We start from the raw sequence: 24,638 nt of genomic DNA, 5'->3' as shown, positions 1-24,638 counted from the left end.
GCAACTAGTCCAAACCTGGATCAAAGACATGAACCTTGATAGCTGCAAACCCCAACTTTCACCCAATGTAATGTCACTTGGATTCTCCTTGGACATAAAGCTCAGCCACTAAGAACACATTGTTAGGAAAAAAAAGACAGTCTGGTACCAGCTTTCTCTGCTAAAGAATGTGTCATAATTCCTTCCAGAAAGCAACTTCAGAACCTTTATGCAAGCCCTTCATAATTTTCTAATCTGCAAGGTGGCTCTCCTAACCTAAAGGGTATCCTACAAGCTGTAGCATGTCACATGTATTGACTGGAAAAATATGAGCACATCACAACCATCCTGATGGAATTCCATTGGCACAACCAGCACCCCACTGATCTGGCTAAGAAGCTCACCATCTGCGGTGGCTCTCACTACATGAGGCTCCCTCAGCAAAAACACCATTAGATGACTGAAGGCAAAAACGTGTTAAAACAAAAGAATAAGGTAAGAGGTCATATCCATCTATGCACCCCAGATGTGGGAAAACATCCTGATTGCCATCAGTAATGCCACAATTCTGTTCCAATTTAGGACAGTACATTACATCACAATGCAATAATAGTCCACTTCTGTTCCCAGAACCTACCTACATTTGTGGAATGTATCTTTGCCATTGAACCTCTACAGGCTTTGCTGTCTTTTGGCAGGGTTTACACTATGCAAACACCACAAATATACATCCTTACACATACTCTTCTACTCCTGCCATGCCAATCATTCCTTGTGCAATGAAGCAAATCCACAAAACAACAGATAGATGTTGACCTCTGTGCCAAAATACATCATTGACTTTTGTTGATTAGGCTTCTCATTTCCTCCAAACAATATTATGAAGGTGACCCACTCATTTCACTTAGGCAACCCACCTGTATTGCCATTATGTACAAACCTGCAAGTTCTGTGGCTCAATATGAGTCTGGCAACAAATTCATGCTAGCTTCTGCCTAAAACGTAATTTAGGCAGACTACTTCATATATATAAAAGAAGTGTTCAGTCGAGGGCTGCCTGTGGCTGCACTACAGGGTCTGCAGTGGGATAGATACTACAAAAGCAGTACTGTACATAAATTAAGTGTTGGGACCTAGAAAAGCCCATTTGCGGGCAGGGGCGGACTAGGACAAAAATACCCTGGGCACCAAAATAAAAGTGGCCCTGTTAGAGAACCTAATAGCTAATAAAGTGGCCCACATTTGCCAGTCAGCCAGTTTTGAATTTGTAAAGACACACTGGATTCTTTTGGGGGGTATGGAAGACTGCATGCATACGTGTTTGCTCCAGGCACTGTTTGTGGTAATACCCAGGAAAACAACAGTAAAACTTGGTCCACCTAGCCATAAAACAGGTCCACCACTTGCTAACCTGTCGGACCAGCCCATCGGGCACTTCCTGATGGCCCGATAGGCCAGTCCAACCCTGATTGTAGGTTATTTTGCAAACATAGATTCATAATAGCTGTATGTGAGCATACAAAGCCCTCAAGATGCCATAACTCACAACAGTCAATGTTAATGTGCTTATGCCATCTGTCCTCTTTCGACTGCAGAACAAGGCTCCCACAGGTAATGATTCTTTCATATCATCTGCGCAAAGGGGTTCAACACTTGCTGCTTTCCATTGTGCTGTCCACACTCACCTCTGCTTTGGAGTTCTGCAGTAAGTTGCCTTTCCAAGTTTTCTCTCATCTCCCTCTCCCTGCACAGCTCCATCTTTAACTCTTTTTTTTCTTGCTGTATCTGTTTGTCCTGGACTCTTGTGTTGTCCACTGCCACTTTCAGGAGACCCTGCAAGAAAGATTACTTTGAAATTTGCTGCACAACAATGAGGTCCTTCCTTCTCAAAAGGAGATGGTATGGCAAGGTCGAAATAATTCGATGAGAAGAACATTTTGTTGCAATAACCAAGTGTTTGATTTAAAGACTACAGACTTTATGTCAAACTGTCATTTTTGATAGAGTCATCTTGGGCAAACATTTGCACATGCTTACTGCAGTGGAAGAGTGTTCCTGCAAGTCCATACTTAGTTCACATGTTGATCCCAAATCCAAGTAGCTGTCTTCCTCCATACATTTATAAAGTGGGATGAGGAATGAAGCTTGAGCTGATGCTGACCACATCTGGACGGCATTGCTGGTGGACATGGTAGACTGATTAGTTTATAAACTGTTTTGAAATTTGTGAAAAATATCATATGTTCCATGGCTTTTTTCCTTAGGCCTGATAACAAGTGTGGCAGATGAATAAGAGGTATTTACCAGACTTGGTAAATACTGACACAGTGGGATGAGATATTTTCAGTGTTTTATTCCGAGTTAACAGCTGATAAATTGAGTTTAACATGAGGGGTTTGGTGTTTACCACACCGAATTCTGCAAGCGCTTTCCACTGGTACATATGTTCATTGTTCACATGTCAAAATGTAAGAGGGAGGTGAGATTATGACTGCACCATTCTCAATTCTGATATGTGTAGAAACAGGAGTTATCTTTACTCATTGATCAACTTGTGATCCGAGCCTAAATGTGCAAAGCTCTTGATTTCAAATGAATCCAAACATACTGCTTAACCTCTTAAATTATCAAATTTGTTTCTCACATCAACTGAGATTTTGATGTCAAGAGACATACAGTAATTGAGTCTTTTGTTAGGTGAGAGCAATCATTTGTGACAAGAACGGAGATATATGAAACGTGAATGCAAAGAATGTGCAGAGTTATCTCGCTAGGCAAACGCTGTAGTTTATAGATGTTTCTTCTCATCAGCAGTGGCACAGTGGTCGCTTCCTTCCTCTTCAAGAGCTTTCTCTCTCTCCCTCACCACCCCCTCCCCCCACCCACCCCCAGCATTCTACCCTTTCGCTATGGTGTCCTTGGAGCATCACTGGTGGAATATTTACACAGGGACGTTCCATAGACCGACCATAAACACATCCCATGAACAAGCCATAACAGAATGTTTACCTGAATATTGGTTAGGAGTGTTTCTACCGACGAAAGTCCATCGGCAAACAGGAAAGGAGCTGGGAATCCTGGAGGTAAGGCCTGCCCGGCCAGCTGCACCTTCTCTAAGTTTGGTTTCATTATTGGAATGGCAATTTGTATTTCTTCTGTAAAAGCAAAGCAGAAAGGATCGTCAAACACTAAATCGTTCAATCACAATTGTACAAAAGGTGGCTAACTTTCTGAAAACAATGCTCACTTGAGATGTCCTCATACAAGACATCAACCTTAGTATAACATCAACATTACCATGTGTGTCACATTGGGGTAAACCTACCAAAACCAGAAGATCAACGCATACAAAAATAGTCCTTTATGCTCATTTATGTAAACAGTATAGGAATGTAATTAAAATACAATTAACGGAGCAAGTTTGCATTCACCCTGGGGGTAGCAGAAAATGCTGAATCCTCCGTACAAAAGCAAGTTGAAATTTAAAGGGAAAATGGACATGAAAGTTGTATCGCTTTAATTAAAAGAGTAATTGAGATGCGGTAGGGCACATACAAACAGGGCCTGTCACTTTTAAAGGAAGGCCATATATCTTTGATGTAGAAACGTATACCTATTATTAACAGAGTTTTACAATTGGTTACTTATTCACAAAGCCTGGTGAACATTATAGCAAATTATGATATTTAAAATTTTCTGGCAAACACCTGTGTACCTGACCATTCAAGCTGGATAATCTGCACCGTAATAAATTCACATACATATGATGAGTGAATGTGACATTTTATATCACAAATGTAAGATTTTTGATTGCATTCACATTTATGACTGCAAAACAACTGGGACGCTTGGTGAATCTTTTACAGTCATGCGTGACTTTTTGTGAACATCAAAATACTTAGATCCTGAGTTTATGAGCCAGCATATAGATTTTACATGAGCAGTTGTTATTTTTCCACACAAGTTACATTTCCGTGTGAAAAAAAGTTTACGAATTGGTCCCAAAAATTACAAATCCCTTGTAAACAGTAATTTAGGATTCTTATCACCTTAGCAGTATACATTGCGTTTTCTTTGGAGTCATCAGGGATGCATGCCTCTAGTGCAGGTTTTTATGGATGAGCCATAGATCGTCCTTTCCCATTTCTGAAGCAGGTTTCCTCATCTTGTGGTACATAGGATTCTGAAAGTTTGTTACACTAGTTTTGTTACCTGCTTCCTCTCTTAAAAGATGGTCAATCTCTGTGCCACTATCATACATCTGAAGGCTTACGTAGTGTAGTGCAGTGAATTGGATGCGTGAGTGAGCCTGGTGAAGAATAATGTTGACAGATGTGGCTAGACAGGAAGTCCCATGAGACCCTAGTCCTGGTCTTTCAGCTTCTTTGAGCTCTACTTGGATAACCTGACTTTGGCTACAGGTGCTATTCCCTAACTCTTAGAAAAAAACCTTCGCACACGGATGTAAATGCCTGTGGTTAATTTCACTTTGTCCTCTTCGGTTTCCGCATTGGGGGTTTCCATTAAAGGTAGAACTGGATTTTTATATATGGCTTGGTCATGAGACAACAGGAAATTGTGAAATAGGATAATGTGTTCTGGGCGATACTGATGCAAAATAGTGATTTTATTTATTTTTAGCCCCAAAGAAGTGATACGACATCTCGAAAAAACATGTTGGGTAAGAGTAAAAGACCTGAAAGACTTTAAGCGTGATTGCTGGAAATCTGAGGCATGAAGACTGCATTAAAACTGAATTGCTTATATAATTACAGTGGACTTTTAATTTTGTGTGGTCGATGGATATTTTCCATGTTTTAAACATGTATGTGATTAAGGTAGTTGGGGGCCACCCTTCCTGCTGTATGAAGCACCAACCGATACAAGTTTTGATTTGTATATTGTTTGATATTACAAATGTGTGCCACAGTGCCACCCAGCAACCATTTAATTTGTTCTCTATCCCCCAAAACACTAACACAGATTTTTTTTTTACTTTCGAATGTGCATTAGACTTGGAAAAGTCCAATATGATCAATATTACAGAATATGTTATCTGGGGTACAGCGAACAACCAATCTTATTCTGCACTGAAAGGCAATAGCACATATCGAGGCACCGAGACACCTACAATTGACAGCACTCAGAAACGGTAAAAGGGTGCTGTGAAGCTTGAGGTAAAAAAAAAAAAAAAGTTACTGCTAATATTATAAGTAGACTATCATTGATTCGTGGATTTTTGACTCGCACAATTTTAATATTTTCAGTCAAACATTACAAAGAGAACTTTAATGTGCGAGGTCAGTGAGCATTTTGTGGAAACACTTGAAGTCTTACGGATAGTTGGATGTCTAACTCAGCATGTGATGTGCATGTGTTTATGTTTTCCTTTCATTTCTTTTTACAGTGGAACAGATAGGTTCTCGTTTTAGTGCGAATCCACATTCCAAGGCTCGATTCCCCTAAAACAAGCTGTTTCTTTCGTATTTCGAATATGCTGTTCATTGTTAAGGGTGGCAATGCTAATTCAAGTCCTGGTCACGCTGTCGAGAGTTGATTAAATGAGTCAATAAAATGTACCTAGGAATTAAAACACGAGGCTGTCAAACAATTAAAAATCATCAACTAATGGTATCAGTTGTAAAAGAGGCCCACTCGTATCCCTGCTAAGAGTTTAAATTGGATTTCCTCAGCTCCATTTCCCACTCGAACTACTTCCATCTCACCTTAAGATCCGGATCAGCATGGATGTTATCCAAGTGCACCATGTCCCAGTAAAAACACACACATGAATCTACTGCTCAGTCAGTTGCCTATAATTATACACTTGTGGATTGGTATTGTTTGCCACAGCTCAGTGTTGATCTTCATGCTAACCTTAATGTGCCACTTGAATTCTTTTTAGAACCGTCAAAGCTATGTGCCAGGTTCCCTCAGTCGAAATGTTCATGCCTACAGTTTCTGCTTGTGACCTGAATCCGTTCTTTAGTTCTGTAAGAATGGTGTTTGGTGTACAAATGATTAAGAAGAATGTTTAATTTAAGGCCACATAGCTGCGGGCGTTCAACATCACCATTCGTTCCCATTCATACAAATCACTATTAAGCCATGTTACTTTGCAGACCTGATTGAAACATGTATGGTCGTTAAACACCTTTGCCTGCTACTTTCAGGAAAAGTCAGGATTCCTATTGAACCTTCCTCACAGTGAGCAGGTTAGGTTACTCTAAAGTAGTTTTCTGGGGCTAACGGAATTATTGTTGGAGTTCTTTATTTTCCGGGTTGGCTGGATTCCAGGCCCTATACTGTCATATGTGTAACATTGCATGCCAGAAATGAATTTGTCTGATCTCTGTATGTGCCTGTCTGGACACAGCTCTCTCTTTCACCCCCTTAAATTGCCTTTGCCGCTTCAATTCCCCATGCTCACTTCTCCTCCTGTGTTGCCAGCTCCTTCCTCGCACTTCGTGGTGGTTGACCCAATCACAGCTTGTCGATGTGCATCTTCTGGCTGAATTGTTGCTGTACGGTAGGATCTGCACTGAGCACACATACTTGAAATAGCATTGATTGTGATCTTTCCCTGAACTAACTGTCTTTCTTTAAAAAGGAAGAGCTGTATACTTGAATCTGTCCCTGCAAAGAGCACCACCCCTTCACCAGGAGCATTGTTTCTGGATAGTTTCCTGCATTACACTCCTTTCATTGATAATGAGTTGTGATACACCTGGCTGTCTCTCAGTCCTTTGAATCTCTCATGATAAATGATATTCTCTTCTACAGGGCAAATTCCCATAACTGCTCTCTTGGCACTGGCTGGAGTTGGTGGGCAGTGTATATCGTGGAGATTGTGATCTATCCCTGGAATGCCTATGTTTGTAGACATTCTCTGGGAAGCTTCTTTTATCCAGGACTGGGTGAAAAGAGTCTGGGATGGCAATCCATATATGAGATGGAAAGATCTGTATTCCCTTATGGGATCTATCCTAGAAACTTGAAGTTATCTATTTGGAGCACAAATAATAAGCTTTAGACGTAAGTATCTGCTTGCAAATTTGCATTGCTTCACTCCTCTGAATGGTTCCAAATAAATCAAAAATAGTATCAGGTATTGAATTGCACAACATGGCACTAAATATACATCAACGTTATCAAGCATACTTTGCATTAAAACCCCTGAAAAATATAGTTTGGAAAATAATACATTGAGATACAAAAATGCTATCGCAAATGGCACATATGATGGTGAAACCTGGTCCTTTAACTCAGACCCCTCAGCAGCCCCTCCGTAGTGGGATGGCTTCAAATGAAAGAGTAAATAGCTTCGGGAGACCCTGCAGACTACTGACTGCAGCACAGTTCGACTAACCCCGTATTTCTGGAAATCAGAAACTGCATCCATAATGAGCACGCTGTGCCTGAGAGCACTGGCTATAAAGAGAAAAGGATCAGCATGATGATCTCACTTCACCCATCACACTGACCAGGGCTGAGCAGAGAACTGGATGTACCAGCCTACAATGGCTGACCAAGGACTAAGGGCCATATGTACGAACACATTTTCCCATAGACACAGAATGGATAAAACCCCTTGGTACATCTGGCCCTAAATCCTTACGCTGATGTTGGAAAGTCACGAAGGCTGCAACAGTGTGACATGCCCAGGGCAGTGGTCCCCTGCAGTAGGACTGAGTCTGGAAGGCAGGAAATGACACACGGAGGACAAAGCATCCAGCCCTCAGAACTCTGGAGCTGTGCAGCCAACCCTTACTCCTAGTAAGATAGTTCTTCCAAACCTCTCATTGTAGCTTTTAACTTTGCCCAATGCTTTTCTTCAAATGAGGCTTTCAGTCCACTAACATATTATTCATGCCAGACTGTCAGTTGCACTGAGATCGTGCATCTAATTTTGCCTCCCTATTTTGAATAATTTACCTGATATTTACTTTAAAGCAGCATGCCTTTATCCTGCCACCTGGATACAGAACGTTTGGCAGTGTCTCTGAATCAGCAGGGGTGTATCCTGTATCCTGGTGCCGCGATCCCCATGGTAGAGCGGGAGAGTTACAGAGCGCAGCACCTACTGCCTGTTGGGTGTCTGAGTAGAGATTAGAGGAAACCGTGACCCGATTAAGGGATACCACTGCTGCCTACCCAAGGCTGCATCTAGCTTTACATTAGATAGCAGCATCGGCTGGGAACCTGGAGTGTCCTGTTCCTAAACACAAACACCCACAGTAGGCCCGGTGGGAACAGAGAAACAAGGCACCAGTCGTAGAGATATTCACTCCCCCTCATTGACTGTGATCCTCATGGTTCAGTGTTGTTTTTTTTAACTGTGTTGTCCAAAGTCATTAAATGTGCCCTATTAGCAGTATTTGCTTCTCCTATCTAATTGCCCAGCTGAATGCTCTGTTACTTCTGTTTTTTTCTGAATGTTCTTCCATGTTCTCTACGTCCTTCATCACTTTGATTATTCTGAGATGGCAGTAATGTGTCCCAGGAGTCCCGTTATTTTCCCATTCTAACCTGAATTTTGTTGCTTGTTTACCTATTCTGGTTTTTTAGGTATGCCAAGATTGCAGAGTTAGGTGAAAAGGTGATTGCCTTTAATTTGCTCCCAGCTGGACCATGTGTGCGCTCCTCCGATGCTCCCGCTGTTATTTTTTAGCTGCCTGAGCAGTGAAGTAGTTTAATTGTACCTTGACTGTTCTTTTTGCCAAAGATGGCAACGCCAAAAATGTTTTGCTCTTGCTGTGTATGCCCTTTATATTTTGCAATTATTTCCAAGTCCCTTTGTTGCTGTTTGCTAATTTCCCTGCAAAGGCACAAGCATGACAAATTCAATAACAGACTTGACAAAACAATGGGACATGGTCAGGCACACTACATTAGCATATTCAAAAGAAGAGATCACAAAAGCGCCCAGCACTTTCCTTCTTGGGAGAGTTCAAATACAGAAAAGGTGGCCGCTACCCCCTGGGTGTAAAAAGCCTACTGAGAAGGATGTCATCAGCCTCCAAGAAGAGGTGCTGCTCCACTTTCACACCTAGGTTCCTCAATTGGCAACATGGAATGGGACAATCACACAGGAAGGATGGGCAAATTCAAGATTTCAACAAAGGAAAGTTTGTACCCATCACACAAATCTCCCTACAGCGATTAAAGGTCAGCATATCAATGCCTATCAGGGAGTAGTTTGCACTCACGAAAAAATGTAAACAGTAGAATTAGTTGGATGAGTAGGAAGATATGATAAAAGGCGAATGGTTTGCTGTAACTCTCTCTAGAGCACCTTTCCAATACACAGTGAAGGTGTATGCATGATCTGCTCAAGTACCGAGTACCTCTCATAGGTAAAGATGTGCTGCTTGGCTCGATCTGTGAGTGCACAGAGCTACTTCCTGATTGAAAGTGTTGTATGGCCATGCAGGTCCCTCATTAAGCATCTCTCCAGGATAAAGGGGTGTTACATGGTTGAATGTGTCCCTGCACCAGAATCTTTTAGTGTTAAAGATGTGTTAGATGGTGGAATCAACCGGTGGCACCGGGCTCCTCATAAGGCTCAACATTTATGAGTATTTACCTTTAAACGCAAGGCCACGCCTATTGGGTTTGTCATTTTTTATGATGTTCTTTGAGTTATTACCGCAGCTAGTGAATCTACAAATGAGCGGTTAAATGTATAGCGTGGTTCTGATAGCAGCGAGTCAGAGATGTGAAATTCACAATAGGAATGTGCAACACATCTAGAAATCATGCCGATTTACTGATGAAAGTAAGATTCCTCTGACAAGAAAAGGTATATTGACTAGTGACAAGTAGCCTGCTGCATGTTTTGCGGTGGGGCTATTCGGTAAATTGAAGGTTCAAAGGGGCATTACTCTTCTTTAAAAAGATAGATACAGCTAAATTAGGTGCAGCTTGCAGGAGCGAGGATCAAATGCAAAAAAGAGCCATATTTCATCGGAAACAGTCACCACAAGGAAAATAAATAGAAATATAAGAGGCATGCAGGCAATGATTCATTTTGATAATCTGGCCCGAGAGAGAGGCTTGGAGACAGCGCACAGATCTCGGCCTGCGCCGAAAGACAAATAGGACACGCAGGGTGGGAATTGGGACGACAGTGTAGCAGAGGTCACATCGATTTTCAGCAGCGGTTTTCGCACAGATGAGATAACCCTGGACTCTATTTGGCCCATTGTTCATATCCGAGCTGTCCCACAAGCAATAAATTTCCTAGTCGCAGAAAAAGAGCAGTAAAAGAAGAAGGATTCTACTTATGGCTTCTTATGATTAAGTTATTGCTCTAACCAAACATGCCTTCAAGACCAAGGTCACATCGCATGTTAAGGTCTGTAATGGCGGGAGCCTGGCCGAGGCATATTAGGGTTTAGTGCGTATGGGTGGAACTGTCAAAACATTCATCACTTGCTTTCTGATTGGAATCAGGCGGCGCGGAGATGAATGATAAATGTATTTGAAATCTATTTCAATCTTGTAATAGGTCTGAGGTTCTGAAGAGGTAGGCCCTCTTCGCCCGCCCTCTGTTAAGTGCACTCTTAGGAAGACATTCATCAGCCAAGCGCGAGAAATGCTAATTGGTAAGGCAATTAAACATGGACACAGCACCAGGAGCAAATATTCAGGATAAATGGGACGGGTATACCCTTCTGCATTGTAAAGAGAAAGGCTTCCGCGTCAGTTTCCTTTTACAACCTCTGCCATCTCTAGTTGGAAACAGTCAAAACTGTACTTCAAGTGGCACAAATGCTTTCATCACAAAATTGCACAAGAATACAAAGGACAACAGTGGGCAAAAGATTGGAAACAGTCTGTCTACATATCAATCAACAGAAAAATGATTGCCCTTGGGGTATATGGAAGGAGCATATGTGTTTACATTACATAGCTGATTACTATGACAAATTTATGGTTTATAATTGTAACCGTTTGGCTGAAGAAGGGTTGGGGCTGTGTTATAGGTACATGGCAGAACTTGGATAACGAAAACTGTAAATGCTGTACATTTATTTTAGGAACTATTGTGTAGTGTTTAGGTTTGTGTGTTCTGCGACCTAACGCACTTTACCACTTAAGTATCGCTGTGCACTTATGCAATCACATGAACCACACCCTAGGTATACCTCATACATCTGTCCAAAGAGACATAGTGGCAGAATGATCAGGCCTTATTCTCATGTCAATTACGCCCACCCCTTTGCTTTTGATTGGCGGTGATGAGGAAGTTGAAGTGCAAAGGACAGCATTCTCAGGTACCATTGTTTCTGTGTTCAAGTGCCAGCTCACATTGGACTCTTAGTTTTACTTTTGTGAAGTCAATACATTCCCTGTTACTAAGTCCTATGAATTGTATTAGTTACTGCTCACAAGGAGCCCGACTGCGTCATGCAGTACACAAAAATGACTCATTATTAAAAGGCTTGCCACAGGATTGCCCCAATCTGTACCACTGCAAGGTGCATTTAGGATTTCACTTAGCAGCCTTGTGGTTAAAAGGCACTGCTCAGGGCAGGGTGACTGTAATGATGATGATATGAGGAAAGATAAGGTTGTTAACCCATATCTGTGAAATCTCTTTATATAGTGGTTCTCGGTATTATCTATAACTTTGATGTAGGGGGATGTGGCCGAGCGAGATGGCTGCTTAGACACGGTCCACTGGAGCTCTATGCCCGGGGAAAATATCAAGCTATAAACCTGTCTACCCAGACCAATCTAAGCCAGAAAATACCCACAGATGCCACCCCACTTGGCCTCTTCAGCATTTTCGGGACTTTCTATGTCTTGCCTGTCTGTGAGTCCCTTTGTACGGGGCTTTCATTAGTGGGCTGCTTCTGGGCTGGACGGCATACAGCATACATAGCATGGGGGCTCTGGCACCCGAGAGCGGTAGATCTCCCTGAAGGCTCTGGCCCCTTGGCGAGGGTAAGAGCGAAACAGAGGGGCAAGCAGCAGAGGTGACGAGAGACCTCTGGGCGGCCTCCTGCTGCATGCATGCGCGGGGCGGGCCTCAGCCAACCTGAGAGCATGGCTGATCCTGTGCAGCAGGACTGGGAAAAGCCTTTGTCCATCTTTCCACATTCGAGGAATCAACAGGAGGGGCCCGCATGTGCAGCAGGACTCATCGCAGACTACATTTTGCATAACTGCAACACCCCCACCTGACCTTTCAGGGCACAGACCGCCTCGGGACTAGCTTGCAAACAATGGATGGATGAATAACGTTATTGGCGGATCTCCCCCCTTCTTTCAGCATTGACTGTTATGCCCTTCTAAGCCAGTGGGGAAGGGAATAGCCCCACTTTGCTGCCTTAGTTTTAAAGTCTTGCACTGCAGAGTTGGGGACCAGCCTTGGGGAGTCTCACCTGCCAGATTCATATTGGCACAAGCCACGGGTGCGCCCCCGCGGCAGTGTGAGGGGGGGGAGTTCCCATTTGACCTCTTCCGGTTGGGCGGGATACGCCTGAAACTTTTTGTGAACTATACAGAGGAATAGAGTGTTTGATCGTCGGGCGAGTGACCCACCCTCTACACTCTTCTCAAGGAAAAACTCTAGGGTGGCAAGTGGGCCCTCACCCTCCCACGGTACAAGTGCCACCGCAGCAACCCTGGTACACTTCATCCCAAATAGGAGTCTCTACTCTACTATTGGCAATGACGAAACACAAGCACACGCGGAGCACATAAGTGAATAAAATTGTGCAATATCCTGTACAAGGCCAATACATAGCCATAGAGAAGACTTGGCTCACCCCATATTCAGGAAACTGCAAAACAGTGTAAGCCACTTTAGAAATACTTGCAGCAATTCATGACACACGAGAGGCACTCAAAAACAAAATGGATTTGATGGCAATGGATTATTGACTATTATTGTTAAAACATACGTTTAACCTTTGCCATGGGGATCTGGGGTGGGGTTGTGCACCTCCATGGAGCAATATCTCTGTCTGGGTGCCTGCAGGACATGGCCCACTGCCCGGGGAGGGCGGAGTTTGGTTGAATCAAAGGATTTTTGTTTTTTGTTCAAGTTCTTGGGCAGAATGGAGGAAACATCAGCCACACTTACTTACTTTGATTGGGTTTGGGAAGCTTCCAAAATGAGAGAATTTACTGGATAGCACTGACTAGGACCAAAATAGACAAGTACACTACCCAATATGACATAGACCACAGGGGAATCACATTATAACTTTTTGACATGGAATATACAGTACGGGGCCTAGTGAACCCGATGAAACAGACTAGAGTGCTGGGTTATTTAAAACAATATGGGGTAGTGATCTCATTTCTACAAGAGACACACCTGTGGGGTAATTTTATTAAGGCACTGCAGAAACCATGGAGAGGAAAGATAATAGCCAAATCTTATTCTAGATGTGTTTGAGGCACCTTGATATGTAACTATTTTTATACTTTTGTTGTTGTGGGGTTTGGACCTGGATTTATAGACTTTTATGTACAGTAACTGGTTCGTACATTTCAGATTAGATTAGTGTTCCTCTACAAGATGTCCGCTACTATTCCTGTCATTTAAATGCTTCTAAATGAAAATTAGTCCTCTCTTTGTTTCCACTGAGCCCTATTTACGTTTGTTGTACACAGCCCCTCGGCTCCTTGCCGGTCAACTTCTGACAGCGGACACCCCGTCAACCTTACTAGATATGTTACTATAACCATCTTATCTTTTTGTTGTGGGGGCTGGATCTGGACTTATAGACTGTTTATGCATGGAAACCGGTCTGTACATTTTGGATCAGATACTCACACTATAGTGAATACGCCCTTTTGTTTTCAAGAACTAAAGTTCAGACACTGGTTACACATCTACCTGTTGTTCCTTAAATAGCCCGTGCTACCATTTTTTATAATTCATACATGATCGGGAAGGAAGTTTTTAATAGATATCTATGTGTCTTTGAAACTAAAAGCATTTTACCACATGGCTACCCCCTTACATATGAGATATTATATTCTCATTTCTATGCTTGTATATTCACGTAATTGGTTATCACATCCTTTTTGTTTTCAATTCTTAAAGCTCAAATATTGCCTACATATCTACCTGTTGCTCCTCCAACAGTTTATGTAATTTATGACATGGTAGCCAAGCAAGTTACCAAATATATGTCTTTATACCTTTGACACCAAGGTATCTTACTGCATGGCTACTGTCTCACACATCATGTAGTACATTAACAATCTTAGGCTGATCTACATTTGTTTTATATGGTGATTTACATCCCTTTGTCAACATATAACCTCTTCTTCTTCCCCTCTTTTTACTTGCTACATTTTTCTTGTTTCTGTACAGACACAGGACTTATCATGGCCTCTAAATTGCTAACTTCTATATATTATTTTGGAAGACTCAGAACTTGTCCAGTTTGGGGATATTACATTTAATTTGGTTATTGGACCTACACTGCAACAATTGACCTTCTACATTTTCAATTGCAGGTAATTTTTCCACATCTTTTTATATACCTTGGCTCACGTAGTTTATATTACTGGTGAGCAATATATATACTTTTTACTGTCTCTTCCCACACATTAATCTTTAGGTGTACAATTATTTTTCAGCTGGTTTTCTTGACTGACTGATAATAAGTACAGTATCAAACTTGCCAAAACTATACGTAGACGACTTGATTCTCATTTCTCTGGTAGGTCAACTAATTCGAAGGGTGTCTCTTGATCATCTTTTTATCTTCTCTTCTGTTTTGGACAGGGGATTCTTTGCCCACATTCTTCGGGTGTGATTTTAACACATAAATGCATACTGATTGCATTCTCACACTAGAAGTATTTTCTATCACTAACATGACTCCTTTTGGAAACACGAGTGGTTTCTTTGGGAGTAATTACATTTTAGCACATTTTCTCACCTATTCACCATTAAAGGTAGATACTTTTCGCATGTCGGTGTTTCAGTTTCCTCCGACTTTGTCATATCCTAATACATTCGCTAACTGTGCTTTTCAAAAAGTACATATACTTATTTCTTTGCAGCCTTGAAAACGTCAGTGTGTGACGAAACATGTGTTGGCTGCCATTGTAAAGAGTAACTACATGTGGCTGTTATAACAAAGATTAACTACGAACTACTACTTTATGGACTTGACTGAATGGGAATAAAACTACATCAAGGAGGACTTTCCTTTTATATAAATGAATTACGAAGTTGTTACTTAAGTGTTTCTTAGTAGAAAAAACAATTATTTAGTGATAAAATGCATTGAACATTGCACTCTTATACTACAAACTATTACAGCTGATATACATTTTTCTGAGTGCTGTGGTCTTCAAGTAAATATTCATATGTTGTGTATGCTTTGTGATACCTTCAGTGTTGTCTTTAGGCAGTAGGACATCAAGGACCACTCAGCACCACTATACATGTTTGTGGTTGACCATTGGACACACATGGAAATGTGCTTCTGGGTTGCCACTACTGCCTTTGCTTTAATTATGCGCACCTTGATAGGGTTAGCCCTGGGGATCCCATTTCAATCCACCAGGATTGTTACTGACCCAGAGGGCAGATACACTATCCTAGAAGGGACACTAGATTCCCATGCCTTATGTATTATCAATATGTATGCACCTAACACCGATGATGGAGAAATCCTAGGGAAAGTGATCCAAGCAGCTCATATCACCCCTGATATTGAAGTAATCCTTACTGAGGATTTTACCTGTGTGATCAATGGGAATATTGCTAGACACCCCTCTCGGGAGGGCCTTAAACCCCACACATTAGCAGCACTCCTTCAAACTGTACACAGCTTGGGTCTTTTGGAACTCTGGCGGTAAAGAAATCCTTCCACCTTGTTATACTCCTGCCACACACAGTTGTCTTGACTATTTTTGTGTACAAGCTTCGGCTGCACCCAAGATATCTCAAGTTCATTACTTAGCTGATATAGCTCTGACCACTCTCCTCTCCTTCTCACATGCGCTCTCCTTAAAAAGCCACCCAGGGTGCCACTTTGGGGGCTAAATGCTGATTCCCTCATTGATCCAGCATTTCACGATAAAATATCCTCCTCATTAACGCAATACTTCGAGGTCAAATGGTGATCAACTGAGAGCTGTGCCACCAAATGGGATGCCATGACGGTGGTCGTGGGAGGGGTGTGCATGGCCACCACAGTTGGGGTGCGACACACACGAGAGCATGACCATTGGAGATGGTAGCGGAGCCCCGACTTATTACCCAGCTACATAGTGTACTATGCTTTGACAGAACACAACCACCACTAAACGTGGAAAGTCACTGGCACTCTCACATGGATCATACACTGAGTTCAAGTGAATGGACCAAGATACATAAATGTATTAAGGATGTAGCCGTCTGTTCCCGATTTAATTTGGTCCAATATAATTTTAAACATATGGTATACCTAACCCCCAAGTGTATGCATGCCATATACCCCCCACACATGACCCTCACTGTCCTCAATGTGGGGGGGAAGGCGCCGACTTCATCCATCTATCCTAGAGCTGCCCAAAAATATGTATTTTTGGGGGGGAAATCCTGCTACAACTTAGAGCTGCAATGGGATGGGTGGTCCAGTTTAAAATTGGGCAATGCTTATTGGGACTCCTCCCAAGAAACTCAAAAAGGAAATTGACAAGGAGGTATGCAGTGTTGGGTCTAGTGGTCGCAAAATGGCGCATTGCAATCCACTGACTGAGTCCCAGAGTACCACTGAGAGCCTCTTGGATATGGTGGAATGGGGGGGAGCCGAGGAGGTACATCTGCTTAGGGCCAAAAAGGATAACAAAACACAAGATATAATAACTGCATGGTCCAAAATGACTAGGACCCTGCTCGAGTGGGATGGCTCACACCCCAAATCACTTCCGTCCTAGGTCACTAAATTTGAATAACACCACAACACGGAACAGCATATTGTGTTCAACCTGGGTACTGTAATCTCTCTGTACAAGATAAACAATATGACGCTAAGTGATTACACTTAAATCCAGTAGATGTGGATACAAATGCTGGAACCTTGTTGGAAGCTTAGAAGAGGTGGGCTAGGGTGGGAATATGGGAGTTCTATGGGTAAATGTTCAATGTATTAATCTATTATAGAATTTCATTGATGTATGGTGTTGTTCACCGCTTACTGAAGTGACTGGGGGCCATATGTACAAACACTTTTTCCCATAGACACAGAATGGGTAAAAACCTTTGCTACATCTGTCCCAAGATGATGTATTGTTTAATTAATAAATCTGGAAAGAAAACTTTGATATAGCTCAAATGTTATTGCTACTTTGATGTCACAAATAATCTTCTATACGTGACAGAGTTTGTAGCTTCTCGTTTGAAGTTCTAACAACTTTCATGTAAAGTGGTGCACTGAAAGCCTATATTAAAGTACATTCACTGTAGAAAAGTGATCTAATGTGATGCGGTAGAGCTATTGTAATCTAAGTATAATCATTTGCTTTGATTCCACGTGTTTCCTCATGATGTTAATGAATAGTTTTCACTAAGATGATAATGAATTACCAGAAGAAAATGCTTTAAATGTTACATGTTAATGTTGAAATGAAGTTCTCCATTATACTTACTGAAATGTATTATCAAAATTACTTTGTTTATAGTTGTTGTAACATGATGTTAATGTAAGACTAATTAATGACAGTCTCATAATTAAGATGTTATTTGTGCCTTGTTTAATGTAAATGAATGTGCTATTTTAATTTGCTTTAGTTAGCCTATGCAAGGCCTGCTAGGCCCTGTTTCCTAAAATGTTTGGAAAAATGTTTAGTCATTTTTGCTAATGTGTCATTTCTTTCAGACTTCATTCCCATAGAGTGTTAGCTTGGAAATAGAAGTCCTATTGTTTTACGCATAGAGAGCCGGAGAAAGCAACCTTGAATCCGGTACATTGAGGAACTGTGGCCATGGACAATAGACACTTGATTCAAATCGTACAGGAGAAGAAGATGGATGCTTTTTCCATGTGGGTAGTGGGAGAGTGTCCTGATGTTGCAGATGACTGTCATATTATGGATTATGATTGGACAGTTAAACCTTCCAATTCATGTAGTGTGATGAATGGACAAATCATTATTCACTTTGGACTTTAATATACCGTTCCCCAGTTGGATTTGCAGCACTTGACTTTGTCCTTCGATTTGAGGGATACAGACCTCTTTTTTCTTGCCCTGTTCCTTCCCTAATGCTGAGATGAGAAGACTTAGATTTTTCTTTTGAGCCTAGAGAAGACTATTGACTGAGCTTCTGGCATGCTGACACCTTGCGTTTTTTATTTACTTTTTGCCAACTCTAGTTAGCTTTATCATGCCCCAGATGTTGTTTTTCCAAATTATTTTTGCCCTTTACTTCCGTTTTACTATTTGTCCCCAATGCTTTGTAGTCCAGCACTAGAAGAAATTGGACTTTGTACCTTTGAGGGACCCCAAATGTTTAAAGATTTAGGGCCTGATTACAATCTTGAGGGATGAGATACTCGGTCAAAAACGTGATGGATATCCTGTCGTATTACAAGTTCCTTAGGAAATAATGGAACTTCAAGACAACAACATCCTTGACACCTCTCAATCTGGCTTCAGCAGCAATCACAGCATGGAGACCACCCTCCTCGCCGCCATAGATGACATCCGCTCACTCCTCGACCACGGCCATACAGCAGCCCTCATCCTACTGGACCTATCAGCCGCCTTTGACATGGTCTCAAACCTCACCCTCTGCTCCAGGATCCATGCATCCGGCATCTGTAGAAAGGCAATGGATATGGATATGCTCCTTCCTGTCTGGCAGAAGACAAAGAGTCAGAGTCCCACCTTACCTGTCAGAACCTATGGAGATCAATTGCGGACTTCCACAGGGTTCCCCTCTGAACCCCCTACTCTTCAACATCTACATGGCCCTGCTCGCATCCATTGTCAGGGACCACGGGCTGAACATCGTCTCCTACACTGACGACACGCAGCTGATCATCTCAGTGACTACTGCCAAGAAGAACTTCCAAACAGGATGGAAGCCATTGCCGTCCAGGTGAAGGAGAGCTGCCTCAAGCTCAACTCTGATAAGATCGAGATCCTCAACCTGGGAACATCCACATCAGCCTGGGACGACTCCTGGTGGCCATCGACCCTCGGTACTCCCCTCTAATCCAACAAACCAAGCACGCAACCTTGGCTTCATCTTAGACTCATCCCTCATCATGACCTGCCAAGTCAACTCAGTCGCATCTTCCTGCTTTCACACACACCGACTGCTTCGAAAGAACTACAAGTTGATCCCAAAGGACTGCCGCAAAACCGTAACCCATGCCCTGGTTACCAGCAGACTCGACTATGGCAACGCCCTCTATGCTAGTACCACCCAGAAGAACCTGAAGAAACTACAGCACATCCAAAACGCTTCCAGCATACTCATCCTGGACATTCCCCACCAAGAACATATATCCAATCACCTAAAAGAACTCCACTGGCTTCCTACTGAGGACACAATTAACTTCAAGCTCCTAGTCTACACTTGCAAGGTCCTTCTTGTCCTAGGACCTGCCTACCTCAACCAACATATCACCTTCTACTCCCCCACCAGACCTCTCCACTCTACTCAACAAGCATTAGCCACCGCAGCCCGCATACGGAAGGCCTCGGCTGGTAGAAGATCCTTTGCCTGCCTCACGGCAAAGAGCTGGAAGACCCTGCCCCTGCACCTCAGGCAGTCACCATCGCTTCCAAAATTCAGGAAGGACCTTGAAACCTGGCTCTTCAACGGAAGCTCAGAGGACAAACCCCACTTAGCACCTTGGGACCCTTACAGGTGAGTAGTTGTTCTTTATAAACCCTGATTTGATTTGATTTGATACAGCAGATGGGATATCTGTTGCCTAAGTGATGGAGAATCCCATTTGCCAAGATCGTAATCAGGCCCTTAATTGGATAATTGAGATTTAAGCAAATGCTTAGAAGAACTAGTCAAAGTTTATTCTCAGAACATCAGGTTCTGATGTTTGTGTTTTGTATTGCATTGATAGAACTCTTAATCTAATGGATGTTAATTAAGCTTTGGTTGTTTCCAAGATGTGGACATGCAGTGGTAATTCTGTATCTTTAAAGCTTTTGCTTGAGAATTGTCTACATTAACCTGGGTCTCAGCTTGTAATAAAACCCTTTAACTTTATTCCTGACTTGGGTTTTCCTTGTGTGGCCAAGTTGTTTATACTGTAAATGTTGATTCGTTTGTGCTGCTGATTCTGCTAGGGTGGAAAGATCCATTGACCTTTTTTGGAGCATACTGAAATGCTCCAGCAAATCCATTTTCAACTATCCATAAAGTTGCTGTGAGTCTTGTCCGACTTCTGAGGAGTGTGCCTTTGATTTATTAGTTCTAAAGAATTTCTTTTATTCCTATTACCATTTGTAGACTCTTCGTTGTACTACCTGTTTTGAACATTACATACTTTTAGCACTATTCATACTATCCACAGGACACTTCACATGGGGTGCTCCATCCACTATCTGCATTAATGGTGCACTCTTATGATACCTACCTAAATATGGTTGCAATTGCTCTCATGAATAAAGCTTCAACTGGCACCAAGGTATGTGCCAAATGCAAAGCGCAACCGTGGATGACAGCCACATAACTTTTTCGTACTTAAATATAGCAGTCTAGAAAATAGTGTGGTCTTTTCTTGCAATCTAAATAAAGTCCTTGGGCTACGACGAAACTTGTATCAACACAAAAAATACTGAAGTCCCAACACTAAAATAAGGAATTCCTTTGTTCCAGGAAAAAAGAAACAAATAGGGGTATTTTAAACTGTTTTTGTATGTTTCTCAAAGGGAGCATGCTTCATAACTGGTATTGCTCCTCTATCGCAATTAGTGTTACAGGCCGGCTCGCCGTAAGCTTTTTCCAAGGTTTTGTTTAAGTGTGAACAGTAAATATGATCGGAGATCAGGGGTAAGTTTAAAATTGTGTTACTGGGTGGGAGTTCATTCTTTAATGGAGTCTCCTAGACTGATTTGTATTGCACCAGCATTATCATGTTAATGACAGTATAAAGAACTGTACTAATTGGAATAAATGAAAGGAAGGACTCCTCTACATACTGGAAGTTTGTTGCCTACTTCTGAAAAGCATTGCTCCTTACTTACTAGAATACTGTAAGAGTACTGCCCCAACCTTTGCCTTTGGGTGTTGTAATTCTCACTTGCACCAGATTGAGGCGAGGAAGAGATAGTGCTGAGATAGCCATAAGCAACAGGTTATCCTTGGGGTTCTAGCACTGTGCTTTCTACATATTCAACAAGTATACAAGCTTGTGACGTGTCACTCCATTCCTATTTTTAAAACATATAAAATTATTTGTGATAATTAATATCTTGGTACATGCAGATAAAGATTTGTGAATCAGGAGTGCTAATTAAATTCATGTGTATACCACATTTGGGCCTGCAGGTTAAAGACAAAGGGCAATTTAAACATAATACAAAGCTTCACCAGCATTACTCTTGGCAAAGTTAACAATATTATGCTAACCAAGAGTGCGGGTTTTTGAGAGAAAGAAACAACCTCAAATCAGTTTGGCAGCTGCACACAATCATGTTGTTTAAGAGTTTAGATATTTATGTAGCCAGAATTTTGTCCATGAGTGTCTGGGTATCTGAAGATTTGATAGCCTTCGCCTTACTTAGTGAGGCATTCAACTTAATTTCTATTAATGGACTGAGATGAAAGAATTTATTTTTTGTTGTAGTCTCTTTTAAGACCCAACTTTGTAATGATGTTTTTTCAGCATGGAATGGGCTAATTATTCTGCCACAGATTTTCTTTTTGCTTTGTTTTCAACACAACATTGAAAGAACATTACTTCTGTACCTGCTTTGGAACACGTTAGGGTTCTCGCTGTAGGGAGATGAGAACAACACTCATATGGCCACTGGAGGTCAGACTCATTTCCTACAAAACACCACTCTGATGGGTTTAGGTCTTCAAGAGGTCAATAAAAATGTACTCTACCACTGACTGAAAGAAAAGGCTGGTAACTTTTTTCTACTTACTAAAGGAAAGAGGGCAGTACCCAATAAAATGGCATCCATTTCTCACTTGCCAATTCCCCTTACAAGCATGACAAACTGGGCCCAGAACGTCCATGTCTTGTTCTGGAGTCCTCTAGCTTATCCATTAACCATTGGCCGAGCTGCTGTTGGCTTATCTGAGGTGAAACTCCTTGATGGACCAACAATACCGAAATGGACCTCAGATCTGTCTTGTGACATAGGGACAAACTTCTAAGTCTCAAAAAGATGCCTCTCAACTCAAATTAATTTTACCTAAAACACGTCCTAAGTCCCTCCTGGACTAGTGTAAGAGAATTTTGGAGTTAAAGTGCACATCATACTGTTTCCCTCCTGGAGGATAATAAAATAATGTTATGCTTCTAAAGTGACAGTTGCTGGTCCATGGCTACCAGAGGTCCAGCGTCAGTGAGCAGAAAATCCTGTTAAGGACAACAGAATCTGAATAACGTTTGTAATCAGTTGGCCTTACAGGAAGTGAAGATTCAGAGAGAAATCTTCCTATACCATGCACCATAAGTGTGCTTTTCTTGATATATTCTGAATGTCTACTTTATCTGAAATTCCAGAACTGGCATATAATACACATTTATATCCTGGATAAAGCTAAAAATAAAAACTATATGAAATAAATTAATGGTAGTATTAATGGTAGCCATAATTTATAACCTCGCTTTTAGGGATCAGAGTCACCATGTTCCGATAGCAATAAGTGTATTTTCGGCATTTAAATTGCCACAGGAAAGGTAACAGAATAGTGCTTTACTTACAGTACAACAAGACCTTACAAGAGTACTATAAATTAAACCAATGGTTAAATAAAAAAATAATAATTGTGTGGTGGAACTTTGTTGAGGCTGGGAGTGGAAGGTACAGGCGATACAAAAAAGAACTCAATCAAAAAGTTTGGCTCTGACTTTCCACCATTACGTTTGGGGTCATTTCTTCCAGACTCTGCGGCCTACTTGGCTTTGGCAGGTGGGTTCATGCTCACAGTGGGAATTGTTCACTTTCCTATACTTATATAGTCAGGTGGTATGCTACTTTAAATAAACACTGATGGAATACAAAGACAACTAACTGCTATATAGGTTTTAGGAAAGAAATGAATTTATTGATCCACATGACCAACAATAAAGTTTTTGTAATAAAGAAAATTAGAAACAGTTGATGCAGACGAAGTGAAATATTAAAACGAGTGAGTTCATAAAGACTTGTACCATTGCAGCTAGGCATTGGAAATGTCCTGCTCCGTGCCTCCCAGACTCCACACAGTCCCTCCTTAAAGGGATCAAAGATGTTACAGCACACATAATTAGGGCATGAAATATATGACCTCATCACCACTGCCATGATTGAATGCCACTGGGTCTCCTCCAGGACCAACACCATTTTCAAACCCAGCAGCGCCATCAGCAAAGCCATCACAATCAGTACCCTTTCTCATCTAGCTGACTCACCACGCACCTATAACCCGGAATGGCAACCAGGGCCAACCATAATCAGCCCTGGCAAAGATCTTTAAACCAGGCCTGCTCTCTTCCTCGATGCTGTCTCATCTCTCTCTCCTTCTCACATCTTTCCCTCTCTGCTGAAGCTGCCCTCCCCTCGTGCTGATGTAATTACTTGGAGAAGTTGGAGAAAGTGACAGCCGTCAGCAGCAGCCCCATGCCCTAAAAATCGGCCTCCAAAGGACCACCTCTCTCGGGAAACGTTCGGGGGAAAAACGGGCAGTCCGTGCCTAACCCCATCCCTGTATGCATCAGGACTGTCGCAACCCTACTCCAATTTCAGGAAATGCTGAAGGCACACCTCTTTTAAAAAATTGCATCATGATGCAATAAAAGCCCTTTTCTAACTAAGATTTTGCCTTTCACCCTGTGCACAGTTCGCTGCCTTCAGCTAGGTTTGAGCTCTATAAATACCACATACATACGTATCAATATGTTTGTTTACCTTGGGATACTACAAAGCCCGGGTTGAATCAATTAAAAAAAAAATACAGGGGGGTTTCTGTAGCATCCCACATAAAGACGTACATCTGAAACATTGATTTGGTGATATGTGGTGTCAGAGCAAAACGGGTAAAAAACACACCCACTCCCCAGTTTTATAAACTTGAAGAAAAGTGTCTGAAACTGGCTGTGGCACGAACATATAGTATAGCTGTGCAAGCAGTTTGGTTGAAGCTTATGCTCTGTGGAGTGACTGTCAGGGGTGGTAGTTTTTTTTTTTTTTTAGCTAATTGGAAATTTCACATTTGCCTCCATTGCGGGAAACGTTGTGTATATTGTAAACGGGGTGACGCGACATGTGCTTGGAGAGAAAAGAACATTGTTATCCAATTTCAAAATTCAGTGGTAATTATTTCTGCCACAATATGAGTATTTTTTCATTCTGACCTAGGAGGATATTATAAGGCAATAGTATGTTTAGGCATAGTGTATACCTAGAACACAATGCATGTGGGCATTTCTTTGTAGTTAAGATCAACACATTCCAGATCTACACACAGAATGCACATTTACAGTTCCAGTTTTTGTTCACCC

The 24,638-nt window shown here is 41.8% G+C and overlaps 1 protein-coding gene across 18 annotated transcripts in view; it reads right to left on the bottom strand.

Annotated features, from left to right (window-relative positions):
* DACH2 (dachshund family transcription factor 2) overlaps window positions 1–24,638 on the bottom strand; it is a 732,802-nt gene that overhangs the window by 70,681 nt on the left and 637,483 nt on the right. For all 18 annotated transcript variants that reach the window (XM_069212664.1, XM_069212678.1, XM_069212666.1 and 15 more), the window contains 2 exons: window positions 2,989–3,134; window positions 1,665–1,812 (listed from right to left, as the gene is read on the bottom strand). In XM_069212664.1, the coding sequence (XP_069068765.1) occupies window positions 1,665–1,812; window positions 2,989–3,134 (294 nt within the window). The remainder of the gene's footprint in view (window positions 1–1,664; window positions 1,813–2,988; window positions 3,135–24,638) is intronic.

Source organism: Pleurodeles waltl, chromosome 2_1 (assembly GCF_031143425.1).
Source record: "Pleurodeles waltl isolate 20211129_DDA chromosome 2_1, aPleWal1.hap1.20221129, whole genome shotgun sequence".
NCBI lineage: Eukaryota > Metazoa > Chordata > Amphibia > Caudata > Salamandridae > Pleurodeles > Pleurodeles waltl.
Note: the sequence above shows the minus strand (reverse complement) of the source record. Positions and strands in the feature narration are given on the sequence as shown.